At 47.0% G+C, this 23,296-nt stretch overlaps 1 protein-coding gene across 24 annotated transcripts in view; it reads left to right on the forward strand.

Annotated features, from left to right (window-relative positions):
* NCAM1 (neural cell adhesion molecule 1) overlaps positions 1-23,296 on the forward strand; it is a gene marked incomplete at both ends in the record, with an annotated part of 293,646 nt that overhangs the window by 266,600 nt on the left and 3,750 nt on the right. For 11 of the 24 annotated variants that reach the window (XM_084249434.1, XM_084249432.1, XM_084249413.1 and 8 more), the window contains 3 exons: positions 10,575-10,699; positions 12,711-12,888; positions 22,476-22,683. In XM_084249434.1, coding sequence (XP_084105560.1) covers positions 10,575-10,699; positions 12,711-12,888; positions 22,476-22,683 — 511 coding nt within the window. Of the gene's footprint in view, positions 1-10,574; positions 10,700-12,707; positions 12,889-15,393; positions 15,474-22,475; positions 22,684-23,296 lie in introns of those variants that run through there. The other 13 variants (XM_084249421.1, XM_084249417.1, XM_084249419.1 and 10 more) reach the window with 2 other exon arrangements.

Raw genomic sequence — 23,296 nt, forward strand, 5'->3', positions numbered from 1 at the left:
TCTCCGCTAACAAATGTTTAGTTTTTAAACATCGGATATCACTGCTCATAGCTAAAATGCTCAGGAACATTCAAAAAGAAGAAAATTTGAGTCTTTTTTATTTTGAGCCACTTAACTGATGGCCCAAACTGTAGGTCCATTGGATAACGGGATTAAGAAAAGATAGTCACTGCTGGGTGGCAGCCCGCACTTACCAAGGACATAGTCTTCAACAGAAAGGCAAAATGCTGCACATGTGAACCACAGTGGAACTAATAGCTGAATGGCTGGAAGCATCCAAAGCCACCTATGCTCAGTCAGTCATTCAATAGAGTTGAAAGTAAATTATGTCCCATACTTTTGCTTGTGTTTTTTGATCTATTTATAATTATGGATGAATGAGGTGCCCTAAATACCATCAAAGGAAAAACTTCTCAGCTGTATACAACGCTTACAGGGCACTCTTGGATGGAATGTTCCAGAGCCTGTGTAATTTCCGACAATTTCAGACATGCTATCAGTTCACAGTGGCAAGGGAACTCATGCTTTAGCTAAAGCATTTCTTCCAAGTTATTTTTAGGCAATGGTATGCTTCAGGCACACAGATACCCCCAAGCCCCATTGTTGCCCTTCTTTTCTCTTCGTCTTAACTGGCAATTCCCCAAAACTTCCCTTGGCCTGTGGAAGTTAAAGTGGGAAACCCTACGTGCCTTTCAACAAGGCAAAGTCATTTGATAACCAACTGCAATGTAAACAAAACATGGGACCAGAAGAAATGTGAAAACTCCAACCAAGAAAACTTTTTTTTTCATTGTAAAATCAAATTTGTGACTTACCAGTGCAGGCACAAGTCTAAAAACAATAGCTGTGCACAAATGCCAATTGTGTTATTAACCTCTCAGCTCAGCGGGCCAGGGGTTCAATTTCTGCTGTTTCATATTGTTGGAACCATTGTCTAAACCACTGGAAGAAAACCTATTCCTTTCTGGCACTGCTCACTTCCTTTATGTGTATAACTCAGAGGGGCCTCTAGGAGAATGGGGGCATAAGGTATGAGATATAGGGCTGGGGAAGTAAGACCAGATCTCCAGAGCCTCTTTCTCTGGTCTGAATCCTCACACCTCATTGAGGAATGCGCCTTCTCTTGGTTGCACTAAAAGAAATTTGAAATGACTTTTCTTAATACAGTATTTTGTTCTTGCAGGACACAGTGTATGTCTTAAGGTCCTTGGGAGCTTTTCTTGATGACCCACATTCTGTGTCGCCGCTCTTGTTTCCCAAGGATGCCATGACATTTCTGGAATATCTGTGAATAATAACTTGCTGTTTTATTTTCCTTCAACAGTCTCCTGGATTGACTTTGACATCCGGGTCCTGACAGAGACACTTCCCCATTTGCGAATGAGTTTACACGCTCCTTGATGTGTTAACGTGCAGTGTGCAGCTGTATCTAATGCTTACTGGTGTTGTTAACCAAATGCTCTTTATGATTTATTATTCTTCTATTCCTGGGCAGTTTTACTGTCCCACCAATGTTTCCTATATATGCTGCTAATTTAATTTGATTTCTCCTTTTATTTAGTCTGTGATTTTGTTGTTGATTTTTCTCCCTGCCCATTGTTTACATCAGTTTTTAATTTTTTTGTATTTTCCATGTGACCTCCTCCACTTTCCTTTCAACCAATCATGTGCGTGCGTATCATGTGACTTTGTCATGTGGCTTGCATGGTGCTGGTGATGTCGTCCGCGCTGGTGAACAGAAGGTAAAACTCTTTGTTCTGATTAGTGAAATAAATCTGGGACCACAGCCTGGTCCCACTCATCTCTTCCTGTCTCAGATTTCCTAAGTGAAGCCATTTGAGAGAGGTCCTCTTGTTCTAAATTCTCCTCCAAAATCCATCATTCTGTGCCACCTTGACATACCAATTTGATACCATGGCAGCCTCTGGTTTAATATTTCGCTTCAAGCAATGTGGCCACATTAACTGCTATCTGTAATCAGACCACTTTAGCCACAGCACAGTTTTGCAAACTTGGATTTTGACCAGCTAGTTCATAAAAATGATTTCCAGAAAGCAGTTTTGTAAATTAGCTTTATAGCATTGTTATTGTTGTTTAACTTTATCCAGTAGGTCTAAAAACCACAGTTGCTCTAAAATGAGTCACATTTCTATGAAAGCCTGTTTACAACATTGCGACACTCCAGGAGAAGTGTATCAATTGGAAAAGTTGGCTTTGCCTAAAACCATTGCGAGTGCTCCATCAAATCCATGCACCCTGAGGACTTCCTGAAGTCACAGATTTAAGAATTTGGAATTAGAGCAGTTTGGCTGTAATTGCTGCAGTGTCACTTTTCAAAAGTGACCCTCCCCCTAGGCACAGGGGGAAAAAAATCAAAGCAAAAGTCCCTTTGCAACCCCCACGACTGCAAATCTCCATGCAATCGGGAACCCCGTGATTGACCCTGACAGTAAAGAAATAAAATTATATAGCTTAATGAAGGGCATAGCGGTAATGAAATAATTAGTTAATATTGTGACTGTCACAACCTTGTGAAAACAGGTCTCACGTACACAAAGAGAAAAGGAAGCCTCTGCTCACAGCTTCCCCCAGTAAAATCAAACACTAATTCAAAACCTGCCCTGGGAGTCCTGTGCTTTCCTTTCTCCTCTAACTGAAAATGTTTACTTCAGATCACAGCCTGAGACACAGACGGGCTGCATCGATCGCGAAAGCTAAACTAACACCGGTAACTGCCCAGGGTGCCCGTGCATGCAAGAGGTCCCCCATTTGACCCCACTTCTCTGAGAACTGACTGGGCGACATCCACAGGAACAAAACCGTCCTCCGCTGTCTCGCATGTTCTTTGTTCCTGGTCTGTCCTTTTGTTTCGTATTCCCCGTGTGTGGGTCTGTGCCATTCACTCTTGCTCACCCTCCACACTGGCCACCTCTGAGCATGGAAGCTTTGTGGGCATGATCACCGTGCCCCAAGGTAGTCCCATTTACAACCAGACTCCTGGAGAAGGGATGGGGACCCTCCTCACTTCCCAAAAGGAGATGTTTGGTATTTACCTAGGTGGAACAAAGTAGGAATGGCCCCAAGGGAGGGGACCTGCCTTTTAAAAATATGTTCTTAATCTGTCTCAGGGCAGAGAAGATGGAGGGCTAAGATTTTCTAATTTCCAAGTCCCTGCAAAATTCAGTTTCATCATCTCCTTAAAAGGACCAGGCTCTTTTCAGACCAGAAGTCATTGCTCAGAGACTGCTGCTCTGGGGAAAGGCCTGGGCCTTGTCCCTGAAGTCTTAACTGTGAGCAGATGTTGGATTGAAACTCATTCATTTCTTTTTAAAAACAAGTCTGTCCATTTCTATGCAATTCTGGAATTCAGAATGCACCAAAGCAGTGTTAACAAGGTAGAAACTAATTCACACTTCTGAAGAGACACCTATGCCAGGCATTTTAAGCAGGCAAGAAATGTTTGAAAGTGTTTCCTGCAATGGCCCTAGAAAAAGACCTTAACAGTGGTCTTGGCTACCAGTGAAAAAAAATGTGGCCAGTTGTAAAAATTCACCAACCCCAATGACATTCCAAAGCGTGATTACCCCTCATCACCCAAGTCCTGTCTGCAACCGGTCCTCTCCTGCCATTTGCAAAGGGACAGGCAGAGGGCAGGTTATTTAGATAAGCAGCCAGCAGCAGGAAATGGCCTTAATAATGAAATCTAAGGGAATGGAGAGGTTAGAATAAATAAAATTCTAGGGGAAAGAAATAAAGCTTGGTTATGGACAGTTACTAAATTTTTTCTCTAAGCCTTGGTAGGACTTAAGAGGAGCTGGATCTAAATGAGGAAGATTTATTTAAATGAGCGGGTAGTGCTTCTCCTGACAATGGGCTGTATGCTCCACAAAAGATAAAACCCAACATGCCCTATGCACCTCTGCCCCTCCTCCAAATTGTCAGCTCCCCTGAATGCTCCCTGCCTCTTAGTGTTAACTGAATCAGAGGAGGTGGGGGCATGTTGAAAACAGGCCTTGTATGCCTTGCTGCATGGTCATTTGGCTCCTGAACCTACAGAGCTTTCCCATAGTGCTTCCTGACAGCAATGCTCAGGTCCCTGTCCCAGGAGCCCAGAGCAGGTTTGCTAGAATGCCCCAAAATAGATGACTGGATCAGGAAGATGTGGTATATATACACAATGGAATATTACTCAGCAATCAAAAAAAGATAAACTCATGCTATTCGCAGCAATGTGGATGGAGCTAGAAGGAATTAGGGTCAGTGAAATAAGTCAGAAAGAAAGAGAAAAATATTAGATGGTTTCACTTATAGGAGGAATATAAGGGAACCAAGTAAGACATCAGTGTAAAAAATAATAAAAACACAAAACACAAGAAAACAAAAACAGACAATTATAAACCAGAGACATCCTGCAGGGGAGGAGGTGGGAGAGGGATCAGAGGGAGGGAGGGAGGAGCAGAGGGGACTGGGTGATGGTGCACGGGTGCATTGGGGAAGGAAATTCTATGGGGACTACACCTGAGGAGGGGGCAAGCAAACATTGTTTAAAAATTAACAATGATGTAAAGTATAAATCAATAAAATGCCCCAGTGCCAAAGCTTATTGCTAATAGCATGGCACCAGGACACTGCAGAGCCTGTTCCCTCCAGGACTCTATCCACTTCTGAGGACTCTGTGTAAATGGGACTCCCCCTCCAGCACATGTGTGATGAGAAGGCCCCTGCACCCCCTCTGTCAATGTGCTGCATGTCTGAGCATGCATCCCTCTCCAATCCATAATGACCTTTTTTTTCTTTAGCTACTGACACTGGTGCTAGGAAATGCCGATTTCTGATGAACTAAAACTCTTTAACACCCACTCTTCCTTCTTAGATTGAAAACATCACTAACCACCACCCCCCCACTCCCTCCTTTATTTTTTTACAGCTGTGTGTCTGGATTGCCATGGTCTCTGGCAGGTCAACATAAGACTTTTCACCCGGGGCTCCTCTCTAATTGCCTTTATTCCTAAGGATTCCCCGCCCTGGCGGTCACCAGGACAGAGAGCTAGTTTGAAGGGGCCGAAGAGAAAGACAGTGACGTGTATCAGCCTGAATCCTGTGAGCAGGGACGGGGTCTTTGCAAAGTGCCCGTTTTCCAAGGGCTTAGCAGTATGAGGTCTGGAACTTCCTTGGAGCCTCATCCCTCTTTCTGATGAATCCAGCGCTCATGAAATAGTGTTCAAGATATGCACACACACCCCTTGTGGCCTCGGAGGCAGGAGCCGAGTTAATTGCTGGTGATAGCAGTTATTTCTGTCCCAACTTCCTCGGCCTGGATCAGCCCCATAACCACAAGCCATACCTTTGTGGTCATATTTTCTTTTTAGGATGATGAAACACAGATAATTGATCAATTAATCTGTTGGTGTTTTCATGACACCCACGAGAAGGGAATTGGTATTTCTGTGGTTCGGTCTGTCAGAATTCATTAGTTGATGTTTAATTTGTACTCTGTGCTGGCATTTGCCTCCCAGCCCACCCCCAAACACACACATCCATAATTCTGGAGAAAAATGAAGCTGGGAGGAATTTATGGAGTACATAGCTCTGTGAGCTTGGCCACAAAGAGCTTAATAGGCTTTCTCTGTAAGAGCTGGGAACTGGCCATGCCCATATCCGCTTGTTCTGTACCCCAGTATTCCCTGGAGCCAGAGATGGCAAAAAAAATGACAAAGCATCGGGTGGCACTAGCAATTAAAAGAAGAGCTCAAAAGGAAATGAACACTACCCCAACACTTGAATTAGGGGAGCAATGCATGAGACAAATCGATGTCCATTGTGCACTATTGCCTGCCCTTTGGGTAGTCAGGAGGCTACCTCTGAACCCCTAGAATAACCAGTAAATTGCAAAGGAGGCATGGGGGAGATTGTGAGGTCGAGACGTCATGCAGCATAGGTCACATTTGCTATGTTTGTTTGCACCTAGGGCATAGAGCTCTGTTTTCAGGAAGGAGAATCAATGGGCTAATAACTCTAAACCTTGATTCCCTTAGGTAGTTTGCAAATCCCCTATGGGTCAGTCAAATTTCTAGCTTCTTGTAATTGTGAACATTCCTGATTTGGAAAAATCAAATAAGCTTCATAGTTGAACAGCTCAGTCATACACGTTGGAACTTTAAAAGCAAACAACAAAAAGGGGTACACAGGTTTCAAATTGCTTGTAAAAAATAATCAACATAAGGGAATGGGAGTTAGAATAAACAAAGCAACAGTATTTTTAATGCCTGACAATTCCACTTGATAGTAAAAGATTCTAGTGCGGCCTCTACATCTGTCACTGGTTTATCTGCAGACACCTGAAACTGTGCAGATGTCTGTGGCAGAGAAAGCAATGGAATGGAGCTAGAACCCAGGTCAGGCTTTTCACAGAGATGCCTGTTGGCACCTCAGCATTTTTTGCAGAAAGTACAGATCTTAGTTTGATCTTTTTGAGTGAGAATTAGAATATTGTTTCCCTTCCACGATTCACAGATACTATCCAAACACCCTGGATTTGGTATAATCTTATTGTGGATTTCAGATATCCCGCAGTAGTTTTCTGAATCCAAGGCTTTTATATATACACACACACACACATACACACACGCACACAGTATATATACTATATATATATATATATACACACACCCACACCAAATATATATGTGTATATATATATACATATACACATATATGTATATATATATATACATATATATATATATATACACACACCAAATATATATGTGTATATATATATATATATACACACACACACACATAGAGAGAGAGATCAGCTACCATCTTTAAGGGAAATTCTTAGGACCTGCCTGTAATGTCTGTAATGTGTCTCTATGATACATTTTTATTCCTTGCATACTTGATTTACATTTTTCTAGAAAACACCAGCAGTGTCTGAGATTTCATATTTGTTATTAGCAAAGTTTGTTTTTAAGATACAGCTGTGTTAGTCTTTACATAAAATATTTGGGGGTAAAAATGTGCCTCATGGCTGCAGCTAAACTGAGAGGGAGTAATTAACCCCAGGGGTTTTCTTGAAGCAACCTGCAGATTGCAGCTGAATTGCAAACCAACCTTTACAAATAATTACTATATTGGTTTTGCTGAAATTACCTGTAATGATTTCAATCAGAGCAGCCATTTCAGACACAGTGTGCCTTGGGACCCTCTAAATAATCTGCTCTCCTAAAAGGGTCGATAAAGCGACGGCCCCCTAAATGCCCACCCATTTCTTCAGCATCAGCTCCTGCCTTGTCAAGTATGGCTGGAAGATTCTTTGCACAAATAGCTTCTTCACCCATTTTAAGCTTTAAAAAAAATTGGCCAATAGTAAACATTTGAAAGCGAATAAGACAATTGATTAAACAAACAGTACTTTTCCCACACCTTTATGTATTTACAGCAAGTAATATATTATAGATGGCCCCGAAATGGGTCAGAATGTCTGTGTTGGCTGACCTCGGCCTTTCAATGGAAATACACTCTTAGAAAGAGTTATGTTCTGTACAAGGACCCTACCATTTTTTTGTTGTTGTTTTTTAAAGAATTGATCATTAGGATGTTTCCACTTAGCAAACATTCATCTTCGTCTTCGAAACTTCAATACCTAACAGACAACCCAAACCCTAGTAGGTATTCAATATCTATTTTTTAAATACCTCAGACGTAAGACAGTCTAAATGTTACACCTGAGTATTATATGATGTAAAATGTTCGAAATTCCATGAGAAAATGATACATATCAGAGTAACATGGCAGTCAGTCAGATAAAGTGGTAGTAAATTATAGTGTTCTAACTTTGGTGAATGTTAGAACTATGTTCTGACGGTGGTGCAGTCCAATTACAGTTTTCTCAGGAAAAAACCCACAGGTAGGAGAGGAACTTCATCAGGGCTGTGGTTTCTGCAGGGCGCTACTGGAGGGATTTTTGTCCTCAGGTCTTTGAAAAGACTTGGCATCTCTTTTCAAAGATAGGACTTGTTTGAGATGATTTTTTAAAAAACTGTAAAACTGGCTGAACATCCTATATTTTGTGTTTCTTTGAATTACCATGAAAATAATCAAGGTCTTAATGGTGCATCCTAGCACCACGGTTGTCCTGTGTTCTGGTGCTGCCACGTACTAAGGAGCCCTGGAGCACATCTGTTCCTGCAGTAACATCTGGTTCAGCCCTGAGAGTTAGCAAACATGGAGGCTGAGCCTGCGGCCCAGGCAAAGCTACAGATCCACAGGTCCTCCTTAGCATTCAGTTTTATAGGGATTGTCACAAATGTCAAGAGGGTCTTCTCCATAGGGACTCCCTCCAGAGCAGAGTTCAGTGTTCGGCGGTTATTGATTCAGCTTTGGAATCCCACGCTGCTCAAATCTGGAGGACGCCTAAGGAGGGTACAGAGAGCAGCCCCAGCAGATCCATCTCTATTCCTTGCCAGGAGGCCTTGGGAAAGACTGGCTTCTTGCTGCACGGGTGTGTTAGAAGGACTGCTGGCACCCCTGATGAAAATTCCCTCCTTCTTAAGGCAAACAGACTATTCCCCACAGAGTCAGCTTTGTGATTCTGAACACGGAGCATTACAGTGATGTTTGTATCCATCTCCATTCAGTCGCGGGTCACCAGGCATCCTGGCTGGCCTGGGACCAAGGGATTTCCCAGAATGCACTAGTTGCAGGGCTAACTCCTGGAAAGTTCCAGGCTAATCAGGATGAGTTTGGTCGCCCTAAGTTAGTCAGAAAATAGAATTTAAATTTCTGCATCTCCTACCTCATTTGTTCAACATGAGCGAATCTGCAGAGATCTCCTGTGCTATTCTCAAATAGAAACTCCACTTTGAGTTTCTTTTTAGCAGGGATATTGATCACAATAAAGACGTAAAAATAAAAGGCATAATTGAATAATTGTCTAAACCTTAGAACAATTCAAGTTCTTTTCCAAAAGAATTGTAAAAGCATGTGTACCTGACATTCTCTAAAAGAAATTTCTAAATATTTTCCACTAAATAGTTGAGACCAGTGGCTAGATAGTGGTTTAGAAACAGGACAAGTCTTTGCCTGTAACCCATTCATCTTTTATTCTTGTTTTTCTTTTTCCTTGATTACTGTTGAAGAATATAAATAAGAAGCACAATTTTTCCTAAATACTTTATCTCTCAGACATTGTAGTTATGCCTTCCCCCTGCTGCAATGTTTATGTGTCCCGATTACAGTTACTTCTCTAACCTAAATGTGTAGCCAGATCACCCTGCATTTCTAACAAGTCCCCAGTGTTGTGTGTGCTGTAGGCTCAGGCTGAGTAGAGGGTTCTCCATTCACTTTCTCTCTCTGGTTCCTCCCTGCCACAAAGGGAGGAGCAGGTCGCTTCTACAATACAGGTTGTAGGTTCCCACAATACAGGTTTCCCCCACTATTCAAAAGTAGAACATTCCTATTTGATATGATTTGGTAGGTTATCTTTGAATTCGGGAACATTATTACCATTATTAATTGATATAAAAAAAATTTTGAGAGGTTCCCAGACCTCCCAAAAAATACCAAATCATCTGGCTAAATGAGGAGAGTGGACTAGGCTGGCTGGGTGGTTAGAACCAAAACCTGGTGACAAGCCTTTCCTGGCTCTGCCATAGCATATGTGGTTCTGTCGTCCAGATACAAGCCAGGGTGACCCACCCAAAGGGTAACTGTTTTATAGACTCCCCAGATATTCTGTCTGAGGTCAAGAAATAGATACAGAGATGGTTCCCAGAGGAAGTGCAAGATCCCCAAGTGTGTTACATCTTCATTCTAACTCTTCCTATCAGGTGTTTGCTCACCTCATTGCTTTCAGCATATACTAATGAAATAGTTTCTCTTGAAGTAAATTAAGAAAAAGACTACTGAGTGTCACTTTTCTGCCAGGAGCCAGGGACAGTCAAGCAGGCAGTTGAGCCCTAAATGCAGGATACTTAGAGGAAAATTGCTTATATTTAATCGCAACTGGAAACGTGCTTCTTAAATGAATTTAAGTAATAACCTTTAAATCATGAAAAGCTGGTCACAAGAATGCAGCATCATTCCACCCCCTTTAGGGATCAGACCCCTGGGACAAATCATTCATACAGGGAAGAAACTGCTGCTTTGAAATTGTATGTCATGGGTGTAAGTTTTCTCCTTAAATGTTTATATTTTCCCATATTTCAAACTGCTCCTCAAAATGCATCGATTTCATAAAAGTTAACTCTGTAGATGTAAGAGTAGCTAGAAGAAAGGGCAGATGTTGCAGAGAGCTGGGGGGAGGGGAGGAACTTATTTCTAAAATAGTTAAAAAGACCATGCTGTAACAGGAAGCATATTTCCCAGAACATTCCCCCAAAGCACTGCCAGTTTGGGCTATGTCTAAGACATCTAACTGGAATTCAGAGTTTTCTGGTTTTTGCTTTTTGACCATTTGAATTTCTGAGAAAACAAGAGTCCAACCCCACCCCAGCACTGTCTCCCATTCCGATGGACTGGATCTTGGTTTTGCGGACAAAAACGTCATGTAAATTAACTGACTGTTTCAGGGGAACCCAGCGCACCTAAGCTCGAAGGACAGATGGGAGAGGATGGAAACTCGATAAAGGTGAACTTGATCAAGCAGGATGATGGTGGCTCCCCCATCAGACACTACCTGGTCAAGTACAGAGCGGTGAGTAGTTTTCACCCCCGCTGACACCCACTTTGTTGCAACATGTGAAGCCTGCCAGGGAGGACAGAGTCTGATTGCTCTCTGTCTTTTGGGGACTCATGGGATCTGGTCAGGGTTTTCAGGCCCAAAGGGGCCACTGTGGCTGTGACAGGCAAGTCTGCGTCCAAAAGAAATGGAGCAAAACTGAGTTGTGTTCGATTTCAGTAACCTGAACCTTCCTCTCCCTTCCACTTCACAAGCTTTGCTAAATATTATTAGTATGTATTAAATAACGTAATGTTTGCTTTAGTAAATATTTGCTTATATTCTGGTTGTCTCTTTCATAATGATGTTTGCCATGGAAACAAGCCTATCAGTGAAAAAGTTGGCTGGATTTCTTAGTTTTCAGTCAAAACAGGGCACAGAATGGCCCAGTCCAGCCAGTTTCCTGGACAGACTCTAAGGAAATCAGCATTGCCCTTCCCTGGATGTCCCCAAGACAGTCACAGTCCAGGACACGAGCACTGTCATCTTCCCAAAGGCATGTCTTTGCCTGACACAGGTCATTGTATCTGGCTGTGCTATAAGCTCACAACCTCCAGCCTCAGCCACAGGTTAACCCCCTTCCAGGTGACATTGCTGGCGTGTTCTGCATTCAGAGATGCAGTTCAACCTTCAGTAAACATTTGTCAAGGCTTCCTGTGTATCCTACATATATCATTTATGAATAGGTCAGACAGAGAGAAGGAAGGGTGGAATCATGAAACTAGGTGACAACTTAGGGCCTCCCTGGTGGCGCAGGGGGTTAAGAAACAACCTGTAAAGCTATCAGCAGCCACTGCAGCACGAGTTTGATTCTCAGCCAGCCAGGAAGCTACGCACATGGCTCGGCAGACCTCTCCTGTCTCACCTGCTGCTCCCCTCAGCAGTGTATTTCAGTCAATCTGCCTTTTCTGTTCCCCACTCTGTCTTTAGTGAATCCTCTCATCCCCCACGCACCTCTGGCCTGTACCCCAGCTCTTGTATGCATAAATAAATAAATCTTTTTTAAAAATATTATTAAAAACAATTAGGTGACAACTTCTCAGGAAGTTTTTAACCTCCTTCCACAAATGTATTTTAAGGAAGTGGTCATCTAACTGTGGCTTTCTAAACTCCCTCCCAGAACGAACTGCTGTGCTAATGTTTAGGATAGAATTAGAAAGAATTTTCGATGCCCAGGCAGTGCTTTGCTGAGAAACATGCCCCTGGACATCCTGAGCACCCCACAAGACACCACACATTGGCCCTCACAACAGAACTTATACCTGAGATCCCTGCACTACCACTGTAGAGACCAGGTTACATGGCATGGAATAGAAGGTCCAATTCAGCTCCACAGATATTTGTTAAGCTCCCTGCAATGAAAAGGGACAATCACAGCTCAGGGTCCAGAAGCACTTGGCCTTAAGTGCAACTTCCAGTGGAGCTTTGGGAAGTCACTCCAACTCTCCTTCACTTCCCTATCCCCAGGTTTTGTACAGAACTGACAAACACACACACACACACACACACACACACAGGAATATTGGAGGGATACAATGAGAAAACGAGTGGAAAGCCTTTACACCTTGCAGGTGCTCCATAAATGATAGTTTTCACCTTTAATAGAATTCTGCAGTGTTGTGTCGGGGAGATGAATTGCACACCTGAATGTGAGTGACATTCTGAGACAGGACAAGAAACAAGGTTGCATATGTGTCTGCATATCAGAGTGAGTCCCGCATGCCCCCGAGGCAATGGGACATTGCAGGGCTGGACCCGTGCCACATTGGCAACTGTTTGTATTGAGATACCTCAGTGTTTGACCTCCTGACCTGTGTGATCCTTAAGGTTTATCAGGCTGGTCAAGACCAAGTCCTATCATTGGTTTGCATTTTCATTCACCATAGTTATTGCCTTCCCTCCGTTCTTCCTGCCCGCTGGCCTTACCAGTGTTTTGCTCTAAAGTTTTCTGGTGTTTCCTCTCCTGCTTGCTGGTTTCTCCCAGAAACTCTCCTCTGATTGGAAACCAGAGATCAGGCTCCCGTCTGGCAGTGACCACGTCATGCTCAAGTCCCTGGACTGGAATGCCGAATATGAGGTCTTCGTGGTGGCTGAAAACCAGCAGGGGAAGTCCAAGGCGGCTCATTTTGTGTTCAGGACCTCAGCCCAGCCCACAGCCATCCCAGGTATGACTGCCTCTGCTTTCTGTGAGTTACCTGCTTTGAATTAATGCAAAGTGCTGCACCTCCTAATGTGCCTGAACCACCCTTGACAACTTGCTTGCTTCCAGCCATCCTCATGATCGGTTGCCCATGCAAAGCTTCGTTTTGCTTTGTACCTATCTGTGTGGTGGGTTGAGATGTACCAGACCCCCAGGAAGGCTTGGCCATGCATCCTGGGGCAGAGGTCCCATGTCATACGACCTTGAAGGACTGATGCTAAATCAGTTCAGACCCATCCATTGGGAAAAGCCCCAGCTCCAGTCATGCCTTGGAAGCTGGTTGAGTAAGGATCCTTTCTGAGACCTTATCTGCCATCTGCCATTTTGCACCAGGACCATGTAAATGTTCTGAAGCGCTTTTTATTGATGCTTGCTTACCTGCACAACCATGGTCCAATTCTCTTCTCTGTGGGAACCCCAAGAGAAGGAAGAGATGGTTCCCAGTTAGTTAAAAAGCCTGCCTGCCAGGGGCCTCTCAAGTGAAACAAAGATTAAATTGAACCACTTGAAACAAAACAAGTGGGGAAAATGGTGACTGGACAACACCATCAATGGAAGGCAATCTGGTCTGCTAGGGACTGTGATGGGAGGAGGCCTCCTGGGAGATGCAGATCCATCTCTAGGGGTCCTGGACCAAGTCAAGGGTGGGAAAGAAGTAAGGCTGCTGCAGTCGGGCCCAGCTCCCTGTCACAAGTAGCCAGTGTCCTCCTTGGCCCAAGCCCTCAGAGCAGAAAGAGATATCCAACACCACTCTGCTTTTCCAGACCAGCCATGCTGGCCACAGGCAGGAGAGGTGGACATAGGACAGAGAGCGGAGCCTGTGGAGGGACCCCATAAACTCTCTGCCAGGTTCAGGTGTGGTAGGAAGATGGTGTGGCTTCTTGGTCTGCTCCCCCCTCGCCTCCCCCACCCCCAAGCCTGCCTGGTTTATTGAGTTCACCTGGGCCCTCGGCTCAGTTGTCACCATTGCTCCTCCCCAAGGGAGAGGCCAGAAAGGATGGGGGCAGCTTCGGACAGAGGGCCGCACGTGCAAAAGTGGGTTAGTGGAACAGCGGCAACAGCAGTGTGCGGTTCTGGATGTCTGGTTGTGTGTGAGTGTGTGCATCCGAGCGACATGGAGTGTTGGCAAGTGGGGTGTCAGCCCTAGGTCAGAAGCATCTATTGGTTCTTCCCTTGAATCATCAGAGAGACCCCTTAGCACCGGCTGCAGTGGATATGTCTCTGCCAGTCCTGGTCACATGGCAGGGATGAAGGCAAGGTGCCTGGTGGAGCTGGGAGAAATGTTCTTGTTTCTGCTTATTAGGATGTCCACTTAGAGGAAGCCCCGCCTGCCCTCTGCCGCTTCTTCACTGTGTACTTTGGTCATGTTTTCCTTGAAGTCGAGTTTGGTATGAGCGTCCAGATCTGCTCTGCTTGATGGGACATGTAAGAGCTGGGACTTGAGAAGCTTGGTAACTCTTTGCAGAGAGAGAGAGACAGATTCCTGATGGCATTTGTTTCCTGGGATGAGATCCCATAGTCAGTCACTTTGGACCTGCTGGATACTGCCAGCAGCATCAGATTTTGGGGTCGGGAAAGTAGGGTCATGCTGTGTCAGATACAGACATTCTGGGACAACCCCATCCTCTGGAGTCCTGCCTGCTGGAGAGGACAGAGTCCTGAATTTCCCAGTTAATCCAGATAGGGCTTCTCGCCTCACCCACGAGGCCTCTGGGCTTCATTGGACTTTCCTGGTCATTGTGTTGGGACCCGAGGATAAAATCTCTGAATGACAAGATGGATGTTCCCGGTGGAATCCTGTGGTCTGCAGCGTGGTAGAAGGTGAGGGAGGCAGAACCAGATAGGCCCTTCCAAGAGCTCCCTGGGTGGGGGACCCTGCAGTAGGAAGAAAAGTCTGCTTCCCCACGGAAACGCGTCCCTGCCTCTGCACAGTTTGCCACACGTGGCGCAGCGGTCAAATGCATCTCTACCACACGCCTGGGAGGCTGTAGAGGCTAGAGGCTGCCGGTAGGCTTGTGGACTACTAGGAGGCCTCACCTTAGCAAAGGTAACTCTCCTAATCAAACTCTTGTACCTTACTGTGGAGGCTTCTGTTCCCTCACTTTAATTTCATCTGCTCGCTGACCCCTAACCCCCAAATTAACCCCGCTGTGCTGCTTCTGGCATTGCTGAGCTTCTGAACTGGCCTTGTGGTAATAAAACCGCACTGAACTCTTCTCTAACCGTTGTCAGTTTAATTTACTAAGTTGAATTAACCTTTGATTCTTGCGTTTTCTATATTTGACCTATTTTTTTTCTTTTTATCTATTTTTTTCTCTGTTTCTGTCTCTACCTTCTCTTTCCTACCCCCTCCCCTTCCTGTGTCTGTCGTCACACATCTCACCTTGGACTTCACTGGGACATCCCCACTGCCACATTTGTTTTCAAACAACCATATTCTCTCTGGGGACCCATTGCTTGGCGCCTGCAGCGACCTTGGGAGGTTCCTCCGCGTCCTACACCTTTGTCTCATTGCTTTTCTCTGTAGTGACTCTTCTTTTGCTCTGTTAGGAACTCGAGCACACACACAAATTAAATTTGCTTAAAAGCCCAGTTCCTATGAGAACGATCAGTGCCCCATTTGGAAGAACCTGTCAGGACCACCACAACCACGGCCACCAAGCACCCTATGTGGAAAAGGAAGCTTTGGCAATTGGAAAAAGCTTGACCTCCAGACATTTCACCACTCATAGATACTTTTGTGCCACTCCACAGGGAGTGCACCCCCTTTTAATGGCAGCACAGAAATATTTGCGAGCTCTTTTCTTTAAACACTATATATAAGAAAAGCATTATGCTGAGTTTACCAAGAAGTTGCTGCATATCTGCTGCCTATCACATTTGTTGTTCTTACCTGAAAATGATGTAGCAGAGGAAGATTTCTTGCATCAGATTGTTAAAATCATCACGTGCCCCCACCCCATTCTAACTCCATGCTCCTCCTCTGCCCGTCAATAAGTAGTTGGCTTTGCTTGCATTTAAGTGCCCGTGGTAAGGGGGCAGATCCCTGAGATTCGCCTGAGCATTTTGCTGACTTGGTGGGCAAATTAAGTCACCCTATTGCCTGTGCAGTGGAAGAAATTTGTTGGGTATTTTCTGGGGCTCTTCAAATGTTCTGGGAGGCACACCAGCCCTGATAACATAACCAGCTCCTCATGCTGGCTCTGGGAGCAGGGCCCCCCTGTGATGTGCCCAACACCTGCTGGCTTGGTAAGGTGCACGTCTCCCAGTGGGGTGCTACCTGTGCAAGGCAGACAGCACAGAACCTCATGATTTGGGGGTTGTCCAACAGTGACCTCCCCCCTTATAGCATAAACATCAGTGCCCCAGGCTGGAACCATCCACTGTGAGCCAAACGCTAGTCCCTCACCCTCCCCATATGCACTCAGCAGAGCGGAAGGGGAGGGACAGGCCATTCGCAGATGGCTGAGCCCACAGTGTCCATCACTTAGGACTCACTCAACCTGTATTTCCCAATACCCCAGGCCCCCAATTGGCCAGTGGCATTGCTTTAGTAAGAGTTTTAAAACTCTGATGAAAGCCAGCTGCTTGCCTCCCACATACCCAGGAGAGGAAGTGGGGCGTGCTTGATAAAGTTGCCCACGGAGACCCCGGGGTGAAGCCTGCCAGCCACATCAGTATGTGAGCCTGGGGATGGACCGTCTACTGAATAAAAGCTCCCTCCCTCATTGTGGTCACATATCATTCTGCATATCTCATCTCTGAGCATCTCCACAGAAGTTTGATTTTTGTTCTTTTGGTTTCTTTACTTTTTAGTTCTGTTGTTATTTGTTAATGTTCAAAGCCTAGCCTTTCCCTTTGGCAACCCAAAGGGTTCTGAGCTGTGGTCTGCAGGGTGCTGCCTGTGTCAGGGGGCACAGGCTGGGAGCCCCAGAGCTCATAGTTTAGAGGCTCCCATGCAGACCCCAGGGTAGTGTCTCCCACCCCAGACTTTTAGCCCCACCGTGAACCTCTCTCCCTGGGGTCCCTGACTCCTGTCACACCAGCAGAAGCAGGCGTGACCCTAAGACAGAGAGGTAAGGAGAAGGAGCAGGATCCCTGGTCAGTTTGAGAGAGCTGTGGGGACCATAAAAGAGGGAGAGATGAGTCCTCGTGCAGGTGACCTGTCGCTGTCCACCTGGCTCCCGACATGCTCATGGTGGTCATCTCAGGCAGAAGACACGTTTTCACCCAGGAAAGCCCCCTCAGTGGTTGTGCCCACTCTGGCCTCAGACCCCTGCATAGGTGAGGGGTACCATCAGTGTTTCTGAAGGGACTCCAGAGAAGTGGCCTAAAGTATGCGGATCCCTGACGCAGCTCCGTCCCCTCAGCACACCCTGGGCGGGGCAGCCTCAGCATGGCAGTGGCAGGCCTGTGTAAGGAGACACCACGGGAGGCAGCAGGAGGGCACACCCACTTACTCCCATGGACACAGCAGTTCTCCATAAAGGCTCCAGCCACAGCCCCACCAGGAGTCCCTCAGAAGGTGGGCCTGGCAGCCCCCCGTGGGAGCGAGCGCTCCCCGCCTAGCTCAGCCACCCCTGCCGCTGCACCCTGTATCAGTCCCAGCCCCCTCCATGTGCCACGGGGGTGTCTCTGCTCATTTTTGGAATATTTATACGGCAGGTTTGGATCACGTTTTTCTACTAATAAGAATGCTAACTTTGTTGTGTAGATAATCAGCGAGGCCTTTATGAAGTTTACACCTTTGCATTATTAAAGGAAATAACAGTTCATGTGAACTCACCGGCGTGTTCTCATTTTCTTTGATAGTTGTGTGTCCTACAAAGTATCAGAAGTCCTTTCCCTCCACCTCACATGTACCTGGATGACTTTGATCACCCCAGAGAGCCATTTCAATAGTGACCCAAACTTGTAGCTTGCTGAGTGGCATTTTAGGCAAAGGAAATGCTTTTTCTTCCCTAATGAGGAACAAGGGTTTTCTCGTGTCTCCTAAGAGCTGCTGTGGGTCGTTGCCACCTTGGGCTTCCCTGGTCCCCAGCCAGCCAGGAGAGGGCAAAGTGCTTTTTCAGGACTGGAGAGGTGGTCATCTTGGGGACAGGAGCCGCAGGATACCCTGGTCTGTAGTAAGATCTCTGCATTTCTCAGCTCCCCCTTAAAACTCCACAGCCAAGGCCATACATAGTGACCCTGGGGTGGGGAGAATCTGAGAGAAGTTTCTCTTTGGTGAACTGGATTCTGTTTATAATCTCACATTATTTGGACACTTCCTGAAATCCCTCAAGGTCAGTCATCTGTTTAACAGATTCTGGGGAGAAGAGCGCAAATGTGGAAGGGGTTTATGTGAACCAGAGCTCAGCTCAACAGATCTGTGTGTCCTGCCACCTGAGGTCCGGTGGCACAGAGACCTCACTGGGCATCTGTAAGATGTGAGACCCATAGTCCCACTTTAAAGCATTCAAGAAAGCAGGTAGATATAGACCTGAGTCTTGGGGCAAGCCAGCTCCTTGTCTAGTGCCAGTCTCTCCCATAGTAGGAGCCACAGCATGTGGGCAGCCCCAGCCTTGGGGCCTCACTGCACAGGACAGCACTGACCCTGCGGTTGGAGAGGAACTGCTCCCTGAAAGCATTCTTTGCATGCAGGGTGTGCAGATGAGTTAGTCAAGGGAGGTCCAGGAGAAAATGGTGCAGATAGACCCCAGGTGTTTTCTTTTTTCTTTCGTAAGATGTTACATTAGGTGCAGAGAAAACCTCTGTCCCTCTGGCTTCTCTGGACAAAATAATTCTATAACATCCACCAAGAAGTAATGTGTGTTGGCTTGACTTGACTCCTTTTATCTGTGTTCCAGCATTTCCCTTGTTTATAGCTTCTTACTGCAAAAGCTACACATTCTCTCTCCAGTCTGTGGAGCCCTCACTTCCCCTAAAAGCCGAGAGTCCTAGTGATGAGCTGGGTGGTCCCCTTCTCCCAGACTCCCAGAGCAGTCCTTGTGTCTCCATCCGTCCGGTCCGTCAGTTAGGTCAAGGCTGTCGAGTGAGAGTACACAGCGCATCCTTAGTCACGGGGTCAACTGTTATTCATTGTAATGCAAGACAAGAGACCCAGAAACAGTGGGCCTCAGGTTCCCTGGGACCTTCATTTAAATCCTGACTCCCGATTCACCCCTAGAAACTCTGATTCAGTAGAAGTAAGGAGCCTCTGAATTTGAATTTTTAACAAGACACCCCAAGAATTCTGCTGCAGGTGGAAAAACATTGTGTTTATTTTTCATGTAAAAATAAAGTCACAAGAATTAATGAATAAAAGATAGGGCCTGAGTCTTCCAGGAAAATGTCCTCAGTAGACACTATGGAGGAGCGTGACATTAGGGAGTCTATGCCACTGGCTGGGTGCTGTGCAGTGACAGCTCCTAATGGTGCAGGAAACTTGAGGACATCACCCTGTCCCAGGCCCTGCCCGGTATGGGATCCTCTTCCAGAGCATCACAACATCCCCACCAAGGACTTGTCTGGCCCATGCTTGAGGCCTCCAGCAGCAGGGAGTTCACCCACTGGGGTTCTGCACAGCTCTACTCTTAGTCACTTCTCATCTGCAGCTGAGCAGCTCCCATGAGCCCCATAGTTTCCATCCACTGGTGCCTCCAGAATAAGGCCACATCTTCCTTGTCATTGCACATCTTTAAACATCTAGAGACCATGTACTCATCTCCAGGCTAAGCACTCATTCATTTGTACAACAACCCCCATAAGTCAGGTTGTCCTGGATGCTAGGAGACCTAAGGCAGACATGGTATCTTCTAGAACATCCTGGAGAGGGGAGAACTGGTGAGAAAGTATGTAAGTGAACAGAAAGTGTCAGATAGTGGTAAGAGAATAGAACAGCTAATGTAGATAAATTCATAAAGGTCCCTCACCAGATAGGGGAGCTGGGGTGGAGGGCAGGGGCTCTCTGCGAAGGTAACATTTGAGCTGAGGTCTGCAGGATAACAGAAAGCCATGAGGTGACATGAGATGACAGGGATGGAATCTTCCAGATGAAGATTAACAAGGCTCTGAGGCAGAAAGTGGCTGAGTATGTGAGCAGGTAGATGGGGCAGGGGAGAATCCGTGCCACAGTTGTGTGGTCAGAAGGGTCCTCAGCATGTGGAGGGTCCTCAGCATGTGAAGGGTCCTCAGATGTGTAGGGGCTGCCACCTGTGGGACCTTGAGCCAGGAGGAAGATCTGATTGTACACAAATGAAAGGGACTGTTTTTTGTTTTATGGCTCAGTCATTTTGCCCCCCTGCTCTCCTCCTGAACTTGACCTTGGCTCTGGCCTTCAGCTTTAGTGCTGTCCCCCTGCTGTCTCTGTTGGGCCCAGAGCATAATGGGACAGCTCCTGCTATCTCATGCACCCACAGAGCAGCAGTTTATTTTTCTCAGCAGTTTATTTTTCCTCTTTAGAGAGATGACAAGTTCCATAAAACTGTATTTACGTACAAACTCAGAATGTAGTGTTGGTGCTTTTAAACCTAACAGTCACCCTCTCCCTACCCCTAAGTCCCCCACAGAACTACTTGAGTCTCCTGGTTGAGTCAGTCAGCACTTACACCCGATGGTGCTGGTGTCAGACACAGGCAGTGGTTTTCAGCCCGGTGCTTGGAATAGAGAGGAAGGCTGAGGCTGAAAGGTCTCCCCCAATCAGGAAAACAACAGTGGGATTCAGAGGACCAGGAAGATTTGCATTTCTCTCTTTGCTTTTTGGAGGGTAAGTGAGGACCCTGGGGAAGTAGAGTGGGTGGGCTCTGTTCTGCTTTAGAGAGCTGCTATGAAAATGACCCCCTCTAGCTGAATGCAGAGGCCAGTGGCCAGTTTCCTGCTGCCGAAGCTCAGAGACCACGTGGCCAGAGCTGAGTCCTCTGAGCTCAGCTCCCTTTGCTGGTCTCAGTGCTTTCCTGGGGGATGGGCTGATGGTGGAAGGGCCAGGGCAAAGGACATGAAGAGGAAAGGCTGGAAGGCAAGACCAAGGTCCCAAAGGGGCCAGACTGTCTTTGCAAGCCAGGAGTCTCCTCCAGCTCAGGCCCCGCTAAGCTCAGGGTGCTAGAAAGTAGGCTGTGGCCGGCTGTCTCTGGTGCACTGGGATTCTGACCCACACCCTGAACTGAAGCTTGAAATGAGCGCCAGAGGAGCAGAACTGCCGCTGACAAAGCCCTGAGCAGGGAGCCCTGCCGCACACACGGGGATCCCCAGGCACACCGACTGCATGAAAAAAGGAAACGGGGGGTTCATCTAGGTACCACTCACCTCAGCTACATGCTGCTGCTTTTGTCCAGCCCAACATGTGGCTCTGGCAGCTGCTGGGCCTCACCTGGGCATCAGCAAACGTCCCAGTGGATCCTGAGGGACCGGAAGCATCAGACAAGTCCCAGTGGGGATGGGACTGACAATTCTGGAACTAAGTCCTTCCAGAAGAAGAAAAATGATTCAGAAAGTGCCAGGATTTCAGTCTGAGGTCGTTGTTTCCACTCGGCTCATGGGAAGAGCCCACCTGTGTTCTTGCTCCCCGGAGTGTGAGCACTTATCTCCTGAGCGCTGACCTAGCAGTGAGTGGGGTCCACCTCAGGCCACTGACATGAGTCCTGAGGGTGCCCAGAGAGCTGGCCCAGCATCTTTCTGCAATACCATTGATAGCCCAAGCCTAGGTACACTTAGATGGACAGCAAGGGCCTAAGAGGCAGAGGCTGAGTCATCCGAAGGGGCCCCAGCCACACGGGGTGCTGGCACCAGGCGGGTGTGAGAATGGGTCCGTCTGCAGTGGGCATCTGTCCTGAGTGTGAGCGTGCCTGCTGTGTGGTGTGCATCTCTGGGTGAGTCTGCTGCCTTTCCTCCAGTCTGATCCGAGCAAACCTGAGCTCCCAGATGGTGAGTATTCCCAGACTTTCTCCTTGCCCGCCAGGCCTGGGAGGCCCCAATATCTCCAAATGAATGGGCTTCATCCATCTTCCTGGGGTGCAATGAAAATAAACCTTGAAGCTGATTTGGTCCCATGTTGGGCTTCTCTAGAGCCATTCCTGAAGGGCAGGGGGTCATGGGCCAGACATCCTTTTGTATCTGACATCACCACAACCCCAACGGAAACCCCATCACCCACTTTGGGATCCTGTCCCTGTTGGTTCTTATGAGCCACAGCCCTGCCTGAAATCAGTGACCCCTGCTTGCCTATCTGTTCCCAGGGATCCCAGGAAGACCGAATGTGGGTCTGGGAGAGGGTTGGAGGTTAAAAGAAGGGATGAGGACACAGCTCCCAACCCACATTGTTGTGGGGGCCTCATATTCATGTCCCCCAGTTTGAAATGAGGCTGTCACGCGTCTCTCGCAAAGACACAGAGAGACCCTGTTGTCTCAACATCTGGGCATAAAAGCCCCCCCAGAAGTGCCACTCTGGTCACAAGTGCCATGACTCCTGCTGTGGGGCTGTTGCTCCACTGCACCCCAGGGGCCATTTTTCCACAGGGTCCAGGACTGCATCTCAGTGTGCTAACCTCCAGCCATCTCTCTCTCCCTCCACCCAAGCCAACGGCAGCCCCACTGCAGGCCTGAGCACCGGGGCCATCGTGGGCATCCTCATTGTCATCTTCGTCCTGCTCCTGGTGGTTGTGGACATCACCTGCTACTTCCTGAACAAGTGTGGCCTGCTTATGTGCATCGCTGTAAACCTGTGTGGAAAAGCCGGGCCTGGAGCCAAGGGCAAGGACATGGAGGAGGGCAAAGCTGCCTTCTCGTGAGTGCCAACCTGCCCACTCTGCCAAGGTCTGGGCTCCAGCCCAGCCCAGGGGGCCAGCAACCAAGCCACCTCAATGTCTCCATTGGGAAACCCCAAGGGAAAAAGGCACTTGAGAAATGTTCCTCAAAGCATGGTCTTTGGGGGACCTGTTTAAATAACAAACCGTGGGACCAACCCCACATCTCTCCAAAGTTCGAAAATACCTGGGTAGGTCAAAATGAGGGGAATGGTTAGAGCTAAGCCTGGAGGGAACTGCCATGGGGATCAGCATTTGAAGAGCATACTGACCTTGCTTTCAGTCATTCATTCATCCTTTCTTTCATACATCCACAAATACTTATTGAGCAGCTACTATGAGCAATGCACTGTTCCAGACACTGAGGTGCAGCAGTGACCAAAACAGATAAAAATCCCTGTCCTCATGGAGCAGACAGTCTGGATGCTATGCCCTCAGCAACCCCGGAGGAACAGGAGATGGCTCAGGAGATGCTGAGCCAGTTATCAGGAAACTTCTCAGATTCTTACTGGTGAGGCTGAGCTAGAGCAAGGAGATAAGTTGTTTAGCACTGCCACACGTAGGCACTGTGCAGTGCATATATGTGCACGTGTA

Source organism: Talpa europaea (assembly GCF_964194135.1).
Source record: "Talpa europaea genome assembly, chromosome: 12".
Taxonomy (NCBI): Eukaryota; Metazoa; Chordata; class Mammalia; order Eulipotyphla; family Talpidae; genus Talpa; species Talpa europaea.